At 40.1% G+C, this 15,176-nt stretch overlaps 1 protein-coding gene across 2 annotated transcripts in view; it reads right to left on the reverse strand.

Moving 5' to 3' along the window:
• SLC4A10 (solute carrier family 4 member 10) overlaps positions 1-15,176 on the reverse strand; it is a 126,508-nt gene that overhangs the window by 82,716 nt on the left and 28,616 nt on the right. For both annotated transcript variants that reach the window (XM_054175137.1, XM_054175131.1), the window contains exon 3: positions 2,076-2,222. In XM_054175137.1, the coding sequence (XP_054031112.1) occupies positions 2,076-2,222 (147 nt within the window). The remainder of the gene's footprint in view (positions 1-2,075; positions 2,223-15,176) is intronic.

A 15,176-nucleotide genomic window follows, 5' to 3' on the forward strand; every position in this document is an offset into this window, starting at 1 on the left:
AAGAAAAATCCATAGTAAAAGCAAGGATGTGGATATAGACTACCAATAATCCTAGAATAATTTTGGCTACCTGCTCTGACTGTGCCTAACCACTTCATCACTGTATAATTTTCAGATCCTGTTCACGTATCTCTGCCTAGATGGACTGATGTCAAAGCTTAAAGTTTGATTCTCCAGCCAGACTCCCAGCGATCAGGTAGTCAAGGGAGAAAATCCTCAAATTTAACTACTCAGATATTATTTCAGGGTTGAAAATGTTGCTATATTCAGATTTTCCTGAATATTTGGTAGTTCCATAATTAGGTCCTTTGATTTGTTATCACCCAAGCATTTCAAGAGTATCTTCAGCATTCTCAATCCACAGAAGACTTGCGTGTTTCTGCACTGTATCTTGCCTGTCCCAAGCTTTATAAAAGTAATCATTTATGTGACATACTACCAATTAAGGGTGTGTAGGTCGCAATACCATTACAAATGAAAATGTGACTTACAAAAGTGCACTTCTGCACCTATTTTAAACAAGGACATCTGCAGACAAATACACTGTGAACACCAACTTACAAGTGCACTTCAAAAATATCTTTTTCACATCACTGCTATTCCATCTTGGAACTCTCTTGAACACCTGCTGATTTTCACTTAACACAAAAGTGAGCTGAACAGTGTGTTTTATTGTATTCACAAGTGTCAAAGACTATTAAGGACAGATTCAGCCAGTTAATTCATTTTTCTTAGCTTCTGACATTAGGAAGGACGCAAGCCTAGGTCTCCAGAAACTGAAGGAACAGAGCTAAGTTCTCAGCCAAAATGTGTCACACACTGGCACTTAAATAAATCCAGACGACTCAACAGACATTCACAGTTTATGATATCTAACTTTTGGATAATGTAACTTTCAATTGTTTCTTTCTAATCTGACATAATATGTATATATGCACGTTCTTCTTGAAAACTATTTTAATAATTTATGAACTTTGTTGTTTTCCAAGAAAGCGGTTTCAATGTAGTATTGGGTCTTCATACATTTGAAATCCATTCCAGACAGAATCACCACAGCCAACTTTTTATTCACTCTTCAGTCATTAAAACACAACTCTCATCTACTAAGTTTGAAAAAGTCTTGACTTTGTTTCACTCCCAGTATAATCCATTGTGAAAGATTTGAGTATTTCAAGCTCTTCACAATACACTTAATCATCAGCATTTACAATCTACTTCCTCCAAAGATTTCTACATACATAATACAAATTTTTGATTAAAAGAAAGTCTTATAATCACTATTCTGTAACCTGAAATTGTGCTGGCACATTTCCCTGATGATTTTAAAACATTCTTCTGTTGCACAGTGACAAACTGTTTTCTATGCATGTTTCCATTGTATTTTCTACAGTGCAGCCTTGGACATTTCAGCACATGTGCTTTTTATTTTTGAACAACAAATAATGTTGTCCTGTTTTGAGACAAAATTTGACTAATTTATTAACGACTACCTTTTTCTATTCTCTGTAATGTTTTTTCATTCAAAAATGTCAGACTTTTAGGAGTTTTGTATCAGGATCCTCTATTGAAAGGTATTCTTTTCCTGTTTGCCTCTTAAGTCCTCAGCAGACTCACCTCACAATGGCACATTATAGTGTCAAGTAAGGAAAAAGGCAAACACAATGTGGATCATATTCCATATCTCATAAAACACTGCAGTTTCAGTAACAGCAACATTATTACAAAACTAACTGTAAAGAACCACAACTCCTCCATTTTATGTTTTAGGGGCAAACATTTCAGAGCCTTCACTGAGGGCAGCAGGTGTCACCAAGCACCACTTCTCACAGATGGTGACAGTCTACCCCTATGAGAACACTTATGAACAGTCTCCTACATTTGTAGAAATGACTGAAATTTCTCATGTATTGACCACCACTGACTACTGCCCTTCATCGGAAGAATAAATCTGGACTCTCTAGCAGAGACTAGAGAGACACAGTTAACTGTGTCCAGGCCATTAACGGGACAGAGTATGCATAATCATACTAATGTTTATTATTAAAAGATCTAAGCAAAAATGAAAGTTATCTTACCAAAAGGCGGAGACTCTCTCCCATCTTCTAACCCTGAATCTCGCTCTCTGTCTCTCTTCCTGTGTTTATGTCCACGGTGCCTATGGCGCCGGTGACTTTTTCTTCCACCTAGTGGCACGTGGACTCCAATGAACAATGTTCGATGACCTGCAGGTGGAACAAAAGTTACCTTTTAAAAAGGAGCTGTGGCAATATAACAACAATATTGATAACCATAATATAATTAATGGTATCATAATTATAATTGTGTTATTGTATAATACTGATTATTCTATTAAAAGTCATAACACTGATTACAATAATGATGTAGCATCACAGGTGAACAGGACCAAATCCTGCTTATAATGCAGTGCCAGATTTGGTTTTCTTTTTCAGATCTGCATCTCTGTGTGTGAACTCTCATTAAAGCCAGACAGGTATTCAACAAATGCTAACGTGAAGGAGCTCACATCTCTTTGCATTAAACTTTTGGTAAAGTTGCTATTTGCTTTTGTGTGTACAGGAGCTTTGCAAAACTCAGTGTCAAACCTTGACAGAATTCTTGTGGAAAATTCACTGAAGGGAAAAAAAAAAAAAGAAGAGCAACTCAAAAACCCCACTGAAACACTGTGGAAGCCAGATTGAAAAATCCCTACACAACTGTATGTGCTCACATCATAAATACACTGTTGGTAGCACAGGGTGCTTTCATTTCTTCTATATTGTTTTTTAAAATACAAAAAAAAGTACACACTCCTATGCCTACCATCATAGAATCATAGAGTCTTTCAGCCTGAGGAATTTTATGTTGCAGATCAAGCCCAAAAGATTTAGCTCTCTTAGCTATGTAGGCTAACAGGATCAGAGCACAGTAAAGCGTTTAGAAGGGGGAGAGCACAGGGGAAATATGCAGCAAGTACCACAAAACAGAACAAATGGGAAAAGATTCATGACTCACTACAGGCAAGTCTCCTACATTTACTCAGCAGAAATACAGTCCAGATTACTCATCTCAAATAACATTTATTTTCTCCTTGAAACAAGCATAACACGGCTAGTGGATAATTACTGCTTTGCTGCAATCATTCAGCATTGTCAATCATCTGAAAAAGGTCAAGAACATTAAGCTAAGGTAGCACGTGATCACTAATCCCATGGAGACTCCAGCAGGGGCAGAAAACACAGCAAGGCAGCATTTGTCACAATACATGAAAGAAATTCAAGGCTGACAGAAATTCTCTGCAGAGGCAGAGCTAAAAAAGCTGGAGAAAAGACTCTGGGCAAGACACTAGTTACTCCCTCAACTTCGATTTATGTAGAGGAGACCAGAAAGCAGTGGCATCAGTTTGGGGAGACTATTTTTGCAGTCAGGAGATTTTTCTGAAGCAAAGCCCATGAACTGAGAATTATTTATTTGGGTACCTATTATTGTTGTTATTGTTGTTGATGTTGTTGTTGTTATTGTTATTTAATCCAATAAATAAAGATAACTGATGCCTTTAGTGTATTTCAAATGTATTGCAGTCAGTGACACATGAAAAATTTATTCCATTAAAGGAATTCATTAAAAAGACATTGAAGGACAGCAGTAATGTAGTACTCAACACTTCCTTGTTGCTTTCATTGGGTAGAAAAGCCCCAAACATTTTTAAAGGAATGAGGTTACCCTTTCTAATGTTTTAATAATTTCCAGAGATTCAAATAGAGTGCTATTTCAATTTAGTAATTTAATACATTCCTGGTGGTTTGTGATAGAAGTGGGCATGCTTATCCTGGTTTTGTGCCACTTCAGTGCTCAGGTTGTACCTGCACCAGGAAATGCAGATTCCAATTCACACTTCAATTAACTTCCAGGGCTGAATCCAGAACTTGAGCTAGACTGCACTTTATTCAGTAAACTGGGAAACAGCCTAAAATGCCAGAACATTCTTGTGTGTATGAATTCACAGCAATTCTCCCTATATAGACAGAATCAGTTCACACTGGACAGAAAACAAGAACCTGGAAACAGAAATGGCTAACCAGGAAATGCAAAATGGGTTTTATTCCTACTATGTGAATCTACTGAGGCCAACAGAATTCCATCAAGGCATAATTTCAATTAACTAGAGAGGAATCTAGTTCCTTATAACAAGGTTCAGGCAAATAGAGGAAAAAGAAGAGTCTGACATGGCAAAGTGAATAGTTTTCTACAGAAAAAAAATGATGAGTAAAAAGCAAAATAAATCTGAAATAGTTCAGAAATTCTGCTTTATTAGAAGGGCTCAACTGTGGAACAAAAAAAAATAAAAAAGACCATCTGGAAACAACAGAAAAACTAATCAATTCTAAATTGCAAGAAAAGTGACAGTGAATGACAGAAGTAGGGGAAAAAAAGATTAAAGACATAAAATATTCTCAATGAATAACATGGCCTTTCGTCAATTAATCTTTATATGGTCAAGATTGTAAGCTGGTGCCCAGAATGTAAAGTATTTTTTTCCTATACAAGTTGACTAAAGAAGAGTTTTCAGTGAGCTCAGTAAATTATGTTATAATTTTTTTAATCAGAATTATTTTAGGTATCAGTGAGCCACAGAATTTAACTGGTCTTTCTGAGCTTTTTGAAGTAATCTTACATTAACATCAATAGAGAGTTACGGAAAGACCATAGTCTTGTTCCTGCAAATACATGCACTGAACCTTCTCTGCCTCTATTTTCAACAGTAAGGCAGGATAACTGGCCTCCTGAACCAGTAGATGGGGTCAGGGGACACTGTAGTCCCCCTGAAATCCAACAGTTAGAGACTTGCTGAGCCACTTGGATACTCACAAGTCCATGGGACCAGAAGGGATCCATCCTAGGGTACTAAGAGAGCTGGCAGATGAGCTGGCCGAGCCTCTCTCCATCATCTACCACCAGTCCTGGCTCACCAGAGAGGTCCCAGATGACTGAAAACTGGCCAATGTGATGCCCATCCACAAGAAGGGACGGGTGGAGGAACCCAGGCTGGGGTCAGAGTGGCTGGAGAGCAGCCAGGCAGAAAGGGACCTGGGGGCACTGGTTGACAGCTGGCTGAACATGAGCCAGCAGTGTGGCCAGGTGGCCAAGAAGGCCAATGGCATCCTGGCCTGCATTAGAAATAGTATGGCCAGCAGGAGCAGGGAAGTCCTTCTGCCCCTGTACTCAGCACTGGTTAGGCCACACCTTGAGTACTGTGTCCTGGGCCCCTCAATTTAAGAAGGACATTTTGACTCTTGAATGCTTCCAGAGAAGGGCAACAAGGCTGGTGAGAGGTCTTGAGCACAAGCCCTAGAGGAGAGGCTGAGGGAGCTGGGATTGTTTAGCCTGGAGAAGAGGAGGCTCAGAGGAGACCTCATTGCTCTCTACAACTACCTGAAAGGAGGTTGTAGTCAGGTGGGGGTTGGTCTCTTCTCCCAGGCAACCAGCACCAGAACAAGAGGACACAGTCTCAAACTGCACCAGGGGAAGTTTATGCTCGAGGTGAGGAGAAAGCTCTTCCCAGAAAGAGTGATTGGCTATTGGAATGTGCTGCCCAGGGAGGTGGTGGAGTCACTGTCCCTGGAGGTGTTCAAAAAAGGACTGGACGTGGTACTTCAAGACATGGTTTAGTTCTTATGAGGTGTTAGGTATTAGGTAATAGGTTGGACTTGATGATCTATGAGGTCTTTTCCAAACTGGCTGGTTCTGATTCTATGAACTAAAATGTATTTCCGATGCACCACTAGGAAAGATAATAATAAGCACATGCATGAATATTTTCAGTACTAAGCTTTAGGAGCAAATATTTTTTAAAAACTGAACCTCAGAGAAAATACATTAATATAGAAAGATTATTATTTACACTCTGAAAGCTTGTTAAAAAAATGCAACATGCAACACACTGAATTTACCTCTGCAGTGTCACCTTTGCACGGTGCTGTATGCCCACTGTTAAATTATACCAATACAATTATTTAAAAAGAGTATTCTTAATCCAATTGCTCATAGCTGGGGAACAAAGCCCAGAATATAAAGTTAGTTTGGATCTATGCATTTATAGCAGAAGAGGCTTTGGCCCCTTGAGGTTTACCTTCAATGCACTGAAACACTACTTAAGTGAAAATACTTTTAACAATTACAGAAATAATTACTCTTGTTATAAAGAGTTCTTTTTAATTTCCACAGGATTACATGAATAAATCAAAATTCTATTACAAAATATTTTTAAGGGCTTCTGTTAATTGTATCTAATTTTCAGAGAGATGAAAGTACATATATGTATATGTAATAATCAAGACTTCCCCTAAACTTTTGAAGAAAAAGTTTATTGTGCTGCAAATATCTCCACTCCGTGGAGCTATTATTTCTTTGCCCTAGAGAAGACAGATATGAAATATACATTATTAATATTAATACATCTTGCAGAGACATTGCTCAGAATAAAGTCTAAGTAGAACAGTTGGTTGGCATTACTCTATTCTAAAGAAGAAATTCCTCCTTACACCAAACTTTAGGAGCCCAATAGTAAATTAAACATTGAAAAAGGCAACCTCAGAAAATCAAGTATTTTCTGCATAGCCTTTGAAAAGGACAGATGGAACATTTTAAAATGTGATTCAAAAGCTGGCATTCTGGGTTCTTAAAACAGAAGTTTGTCCTAACTACCTATCTTATTCATTAAATCAATGGAAAAGAAATAGAGCGGTATTTCTACAGCTTTGAAAAAATATATCCCATCATAATTTATGGGGCTTGACAACTTAGCATAGGTACTTCTAGACATCCCATTGCAGTTGTCTGAATGGATATAACACTGCAAAGGAAAACAGAGATGGAGAGACAGGAATTGTAAATGTTTACCTTAAATTAAAGGAATTAAGATCTTTGTAACAGAACTCTTTAACAGTACAGATAGTTTTGCCCCAGTGCCTCCTGTTCTCATTACATAGAATACATACATAGAATACATACATAGAATAAACCAGGTTGGAAGAGACCTTCAAGATCACTGCGTCCAACCCATCAACCAATCAAACACCACCCAAACAACTAACCCACGGCACCAAGCACCCCATCAAGTCTCCTCCTGAAAACCTCCAGTGATGGCGACTCCATCACCTCCCCAGGCAGCCCATTCCAATGTGCAATCACTCTTTCTGTATAGAACTTTTTCCTAACATCCAACCTGAACCTCCCCTGGTGCAGCCTGAGACTGTGTCCTCTTGTTCTGGTACTGGCTGCCTGGGAGAAGAGACCAACATCCGTCTGTCTACAACCTCCCTTCAGGTAGTTGTAGAGAATAATAAGGTCACCCCTCAGTCTCCTCTTCTCCAGGCTAAACACAGTTCCAAACACAGTTCCAAACACAGTTCCAAACACAGTTTTAACACAGAAAACACAGGTGAAGCACACTCATCTTCCAACGTCCCCATTAGCAGAAATTTCACAGACCTACATGTTATACCCATCTCAAGGGACTGAAGGTACTGAAGAGCTCCTTACCTAACCAATCAAGTTAGTGCCTATTACATAAAAAGTGACTGTCCTGGATCTGCATATCCATGAGCACACCAGGTGCTCGTGGTACATCAGCCTGTGTTGCCTTCCACCTGGAACGAACTGAATCTGCCTTAGGCACCTGCTAAGACCAAGGCTTTCAGATTCCTGCTCACAGGCATGACGGACAGGGACAGATAAGGGAACAAAAGGGTCTTAAAGCATCTCCAGAAAGAGCAAAGGCAGACTTCTGTGACCTACTTAGGAAACACTGCAAAGTCAAGATGCCTTGAGAGAGAGTGGTTCAAGAAAAGTCTCAAATGCCTGCCGACCATAGCTGGACTGGAGGGGTTTATCCCTTCTCTGGAAAACACTCAGTGCCTTGAAACCTGTTTTATGTATTGCCAGTAAGAGCCGAATCAAACACAATTTTCCATCCTCTCAAAAATGAACAATGAGGTTGAAACAGAAAACCTATAGACCGTGTAGAGTTTTTTTTAAATTGCCTTTTTCCTTATATGAGAAAAAGTGATTATGGTGAATTGTGTAGGAGCAGAAGGTACATGACTCATGATTCAATACTGTAGTGCAGCAGGGGGGCAGAACTAAAGAGAAAGCAGAGAGAACAAAAGCAATGCTTCTTAAACCAATAGTTTATATTGATGTTCATGGTTATGGTTTCCTCAAGGGACATTTTCTACCTTTTCACCATGTTATGATTTGGAAGCATTGACAAGAAAACCTTCACAGATGTTTAAGATTATACATGTAACTTATGTTCTAGGTTAAACAGAATGAATGAATAAATAAATAAATAAACAAAACAATGTCCCTGGCCTAAGAACACATGATGTGGATACTGAAAATGGAGGATAAGAGCATCTTCCTGAAATCATTAAAGTCAAGGACCTTTCAAAGAGCCCTGATCAAAGACTACACTCCCAAAAAGTCTGTCCTTTTTACAAAATAATTTTCCAGGTTGTGGCTAGGATAAAATGTCTTTTTAATTGCATGGATATTCATTCCTGTTGCTCCAGAAGTGTTTTGTGTACAGTCCTAAAACAAGATCAGACCTTGCCAGAAAGCAGTGGGGAAAAAAAGCCAGCAGACACAGAACACAACAGGACCCTCTCATACAGTTACACACTTTCCACTGATGGAAACTGAAGCTGTGTTTATTGGAGGGAAGAATTTGACCTATATTTCTAAATTAGCAAGTCAAAAACAATGCAAACTCAATATTAACCAACTGTGTGTTAAAAAAAGGAAATGTTTCTGTCTTCTGAAGCTGCAACTTCGCCGCTTTCACCAACAGTGGCAAGCTAGTCTATGCCAGTTTCAATTATCAGAACTTCACAAGGTGAAATATTTAGAAATATTAATCCCCACAAATACTGAAAAGTTTCCTTGTCAGTAAAGCTCACAGCAAAGCCAGACTTCAAAACCCAAAGGTCAGGATTAACAGAAGACTATGGCATTCAGCCAGTACTATGTGATAACTTCTTTGCTTTAATTTTTTTCAATTAATTACTTTCTTTGTTTCATTTCTTAATGTGAGCTTACAATGAGATTTTATGAAAGTTCATGAATCTGCAAGGTGAATCGCCTTCCTACAAACATGGCAACACCTGGGAAGGGACAAGAGATTCATGCAAAAGAGCAAAACCGGACAATTATCAAGGCAAGAGAGCAAGCACAACTCAGAAGAAAAGTGAAACCAAAAAGAACACTGAGACACATAGGGAAAAGGAGACAAAACTAGCAAGAGGTGCTACAGAAAGATATGCCTTAGAAATGACAAATGGAACAAGCTAGAGCATCTAATACCTGGTAGGCAACAAAACGAAAGAATTCTGTGCTTGTAAAGCCAAAATGTCTCTTTTTGAAGAGACCTACAGCTATACAACCTCAAAAAATGTTACAGTTGTAGAGCAATCTGAACCTCTCTGCAAGTCTTTACTTCCACAGCTTGTATTCTACCTCTCTTAACAAACAATGCTGCAAGGAGAATGTGATAGCTCAGAGTGAACATAGGGATGAATAGGGCACTCAAGGAAAGCAGAGGCAAGAAAGATTGAGGCAGGGGATCTGTACTGATGAGGTAACAAATTATTTGCAACAGGCTCTAGCATCCCGGCAGCCAAAGGGTGGGGAGACTTTGGTTGACATTCCTGTCTGGCCAAGCAGAATTAGTAGCCAACTGACATCTACACAGGGGCAAGGCTGAGTAAAGGCTAACAGGTTAATAAGATTTATGTTCTTTCAGTCCTGTGAGCTGCTAGGTCCTATTAATTTTCAAGTAAATAATGTCAGTGGAAGACAGGTCCACAATTATGTTATTTCTATAAAAAATGTTCAGTCTTTGAGAATAAAAGTCTACTTCACTATCTGGAGCCACTCAGGATTTTACTAAATTAGACTTCAATTACAACGAGACTTTTAAATGTCAACCCTAACTATATATAACCAAAATTTCATTCACATAATTTTTAAATTGCTGTCAAAATCTAGAACAAATCTAAAAAGAAAAAATAAATACAATAAGAATTTTTTAAAAGGATAATTACATACTCTGGGATTTCTAATTTTTGATCAGCAGGACATTTACTATAAAAATTAATCTTTCACACAGGTTGTTAAATACAAAGCATCTCTACAATCATACTAACTTTTCAAATTAGTTTTTGGTTTATTGAGTTTAAATCCTCAGCTTCTACATCCTGTTCTGTGTTGTCCTAGCGATGTTTATTTCCTAATTTATCTTGAAGTCTCTTGTGACTTTCAGTGATCAGTCCACATAATCTAAATTCTGTCAAAAGTGTCAGAATGCATGTTCTGCTGTACAGTGATTTATATATTGGATGAGCTGTCTTTTGTGTCCTGAGAGACACATGAGATTTCCCATGAGGCAATTTTTTTCCCATACCACTTAGATAAAACGAACGAAACAAAAAGTGTAAGAATACCTTGACTTCTCTCAGTCAGGGATCACTGTGGAGTGCCATTATGCAGCACATGCAGGGCAACAAGGTGATGAGGCTCAGTCAGCATGGGTTCATGAAGGGTGGGTCCTGCTTTCTGGCTGTGACAATGTGACACACTTAGTGGATGAGGAAAAGGCTGTGGATGTGGTTTACCTGGACTTCAGTAAAGCATTTGACATTGTCGCCCACAGCATTCTCCTGGAGAAAGTGGCTGTTTATGGCTTGGATGGTTGAATGCTTCACTGGGTAAAAAACTAGCTGGATGCCTGGGTCCAAAGAGTGGTGGTGAATGGAGTTAAATCCAGTTGGCAGCCAGTCACAAGTGGTATTCCTCAGAGCTCAGTTTTGGGGCTGGTCTTGTTTAACATCTTTATCAATGATCTGGACAAGGGATAAGTTTGCAGATGACAACAAATTGGGTGGGAATGTTGATCTGCTCAAAGTTAAGAAGGCTCTGCAGAGGGATCTGGAGAAGCCAGGTCGATGGGCCAAGGCAAATTGTATGAGCTTTAACAAGACCAAGTGCTGGGTGCTGCACAGGTCACAACAAACCTGTGCAACACTACAGGCTTGTCGTGGAGAGGCTGGGAAGTTGTCCAGCAGAAAAGGATCTGGGGGTGCTGGTTGACAGCTGTATGAACATAAGCCAGCAGGGTGCTCAGGTGGCTAAGAAGCAGGACCAGGGAACTGATTATGACCCTGTACTTGTCAGTGGTGAGGTCCTATCTTGAGTACTGTGCTCAGCTCTGAGCCCTGTGATACAAGAAAGACATTGAGGTGCTGAAGCATGATCAGAGAAGGGCAACAAAGCTAGTAAAGGGTCTGCAGAGAAAGTCTTATGAGAAGCAGCTGAGAGAACTGTTTGTTTAGTCTGTGGAAAAGAAGGCTGAGAGGAGATCTTACCACTCTCTACAGCTTCCTAAAAGGAGAGTGTCTCAAGGTGGGAGTTGGTGTCTTCTCCATAGTAACAAGTGATAGGACAAGAGCAAATGGCCTGAAGTTGCACCAGGGAAAGTTTATATCAGATATTAGAAGAAACTTTTGCACTAAAAAGGTTATCAAACACTGGAATAGGACCTGTCCTGAATCCTGGAGGTGTTTACAAGATGTGTAGATGTGCTGCTAAGGACAAGGTTTAGCAAGACTTGATAGAGTTAGATAATGGTTGGACCTGATGACCTTAAAGGTCTTTTCCAACCAAAACAATTCTATGACTGTACAATTTTGAGATTTCTTCCAAGAGAGCCAGAATTCATCCCTGATTCATGCCTGGACCTTTACCTAACAACTCTATCTCCAGCTGTCTCCCTATCGAAGCTGCTTCTGAACACAGACCACGGTAATAACCACAGCAGTTCTGAAATCCTGCCACAAAAATTCAGGATCTGCATCTGACCACCTCTAGCAAGGACAGCCATGGAAGTAATTTTCACTCTCAGCTATATGGTGGGTCTAATCATAAGACCTTATTCAGAGTGCACTTAGTGCCAATCCTTTTGCATATCTCAGCAGGTGATCTGTCTCCAGACATGCACAGATCAATCCAAATACTTTTAATCTATGAAAGTACATCTATCCATTTTGTCAGAAAACTGTCACTACTGAACATGGATTGAAGCAATGGCAGACAGCCAGAGACAACAACACAGAATAAGCTGTATGAGTGCAACTGTTTGTTGATGTCCACATCTGTTTATGAAAACTTGTCTACCTGCTCCCAGTACAGGTACATGTACAAACTGCCCTTTTGCAATTAAGGACTTCAGTATCCAGAACCAGTACCCAATTCTCATTTAGGAATTCCACTAATGATAAAAGTAGGAGCATATTTATTTTGTCCATACACACGTTAAAAGATAACATGCCAAATATGTGACTATAACCAAGGAAGACAGGCTTCTTGTTTTGCTTTAAACTGTGCTTTTGCTGTCCCTTCATTAATGCAACAGTCAGACAAATGACCTGGACAGTATTAGTGACTGATCTTGACCTTACAGCTCAGGGCAAATGAATTACATAGAAAAAGCATTCATGCTGGAAGTACAAATGTCAAAGCCCTGCAAACAATCTACCTCTGAAGCACTAACAAGCTTAAGTAGAAAGATACAATTTGAAGTACACTTTGCAAATATCATTACTGGCACTAGGAAGAGCACCACATCTGTTCCGGTAAGTACCACAGTTCCTGTTCTAGGTCCCCAGGGAAACAAAACATTGATCTAGAGACACTTGAGGCAAAATTCTGGTGTTCTGGATGTTCTTTCAGGAAGCATTAATCACCATGATGTTGTCATACTTTTAGCAAGATATGTACTGGCAATGTATTTGCACAATGGTTGCACCAAAATATGTAAACACAAGCATTTGCTGGGCCAAGAAATTTCAGTTGAAAATTTTAGTACGCAGTGAAATCAGTATTTCTGACATTTGAATGCTGACAGACTAAAATTAAGAAACGGCAAAATACTTACAATTTCAAGATTTAATCAGAAAAAAAAAAATGAATGGATTTTCAGATTTAGCCAAGCTTTAGATCTTCATATGATTTGCAGTTTTAGAAGTGTTGCTGATATGGTGCTACTGAAACCTAAACCCTGTCAAAACCAGTCTTTGCTAGAATATTCAGTAACTAGCTATTTACATTTTAAAAACACAAACCTAATGCAATGTCTCTCAAAGAGCAAACTACATAATACATATTAATTATCTAATGATACGATTTAACTTAAGCTGTGCAATTAGCACCTGATTATCATAGAATCATAGAATGCACTGGGTTGAACAAGACCTCTAGAGGCCATACAGTCCAATACCCCAGCAGTAAACAGGGACATCCCCAAATAGATTGGATTGATCAGAGCCCCATCAAGCCTGACCTTGAATATCTCCAGGGATAAAGCCTCCATCACCTCCCTGGGAAACCCAGCATTCACTTACAGTGGGATGCATTTTTTCCCCCTGGTCCCCATCTTGTAGTCCTTGGACACTGTGAGAAGAGAGGCTGCCAGCAAAGACCAAGGCAAAAAAGTTTTGGAAAACCTCAGCCTCTCCTTCTCTGTCATTACTTGCTTGCCATGCTTGCTTTCTGGAGCAGGGGGCATACTTTTTTTTTTTTTTTTTTCCTTTCCTTTCTGGTTGGCATACCTGTAGAAGCCCTTCTTCACCTCCCTTGCCAGCTTCATGTCCAGCCACACCCTGGCCCTCCTGACCTCATCCCTACACAACCAGGCAGCATCACTATGCTCCTCCCAAGATACCTGTCCCTGATGGAACTGCACAGCTTGCCTTTCAGTTTGACCAGGAGGTCTCCATTCAGCCATGCCTGTCTCTTCCCTTTCTTGCACATTTTGTCACACCTACAGATTGAGAGGTCTTGTGCTCTCTGGAAAGCATCCTTAAAGATATGCCAGATCTGTTCGGCTCCCTTGTCCCTGAGGACTGTTTCCCAGGGGGTCCTACTGACTAAATCCCTGAAGAGATGGAAGTTTGCTTTCCTAAAATTCAAGGTCCTGACTATGCTTCTTGTCTGACTCATATCCTTAGGACTGTGAACTCCACCAGTGTATGACCACTGCAGCCTAGGCTGCCTTCCATTTTGACATCCCTGTTGACTTCACCTGTGTTGGTGACTGTCAGATCCAGTATTGCATCCCCTTGGATAGGGGTGTCTATTTTCTCTCTTAAGTTATCATTGAGACACTCCAGGAGTCTCCTACAGCTCACTGCATTACTTTTCCAGCAGATGTTGGGGTGGTTGAAATCCCTCACCAGGAAGAAAGCCTGTGAGCATGATGTTTCCTTTAGCTGAATAAGAAGGCTTCATCACTAGGTTCCCCTTGATCAGGCAGCCTGCAGTAGACACCAACAACAAGGTCCCCCTTGCTGCCTTGGTCTCTGATTCCTACCTGTAAGCTTTTGACTTGCTGATGACAATTCTTTATGGACATCTCTTCACACCCTATCCATTTCTTAACATAGAGGGCAACATCTCCTCCCCTCCTTCCTGTCCTGTCCATTCTCAACAGTTTGTAGCTGTCGATAGCCACACTCCAGTCACAGGATTCATCCCACCAAGTTCAGTAGTGGCCACAATACTGTAGCTTTCCAGCAGTACAGTAGCTTCCAACTCCTTATGTTTGTTGCCCAAGCTGTGTGGGTTAGGGTAGAGGCACTTCAGCTGGGCTGTCAGCTGTGACACCTTAAAGAAACACCCCTTAACTCCCTTAAGTGTTTCACTGATATTTCTCTGCTGGCTCCTACTACCTGTGGAGCCCTTGGCTCATCTCTATTAGACTTGATTGTATTGCAGTGTCCCTGGCCTCAGAACAACAGGTTGAAGGCCCTTACTAGCACCTTATCCCTCTAACCCTGGTGTGTCATTCCACAGCTTGTTACAGACAAGCCGGATATTGTTATTCCATTCCCCCTTCACATCTAGTTTTAAGCCCTGTCAATCAGGCCTACAATCTCCTGAGCAAAGACCCTTTGAGAAAGGTGTCTGCCATTAGAGGTCAGTAAGCTAGCACCATGTAGGCCATCCCATTGTCATAAAAAACCACAGTCATGGCAGTGACACCAGCCATGGAGCCATATATTAATAGACTGGGCCCTTCTATTCCTTCCCACAACTGGAAGAAAAAAGGAAAAAAAAACCTGTGC

This window comes from Dryobates pubescens, chromosome 2 (assembly GCF_014839835.1).
Source record: "Dryobates pubescens isolate bDryPub1 chromosome 2, bDryPub1.pri, whole genome shotgun sequence".
Classification (NCBI taxonomy): domain Eukaryota; kingdom Metazoa; phylum Chordata; class Aves; order Piciformes; family Picidae; genus Dryobates; species Dryobates pubescens.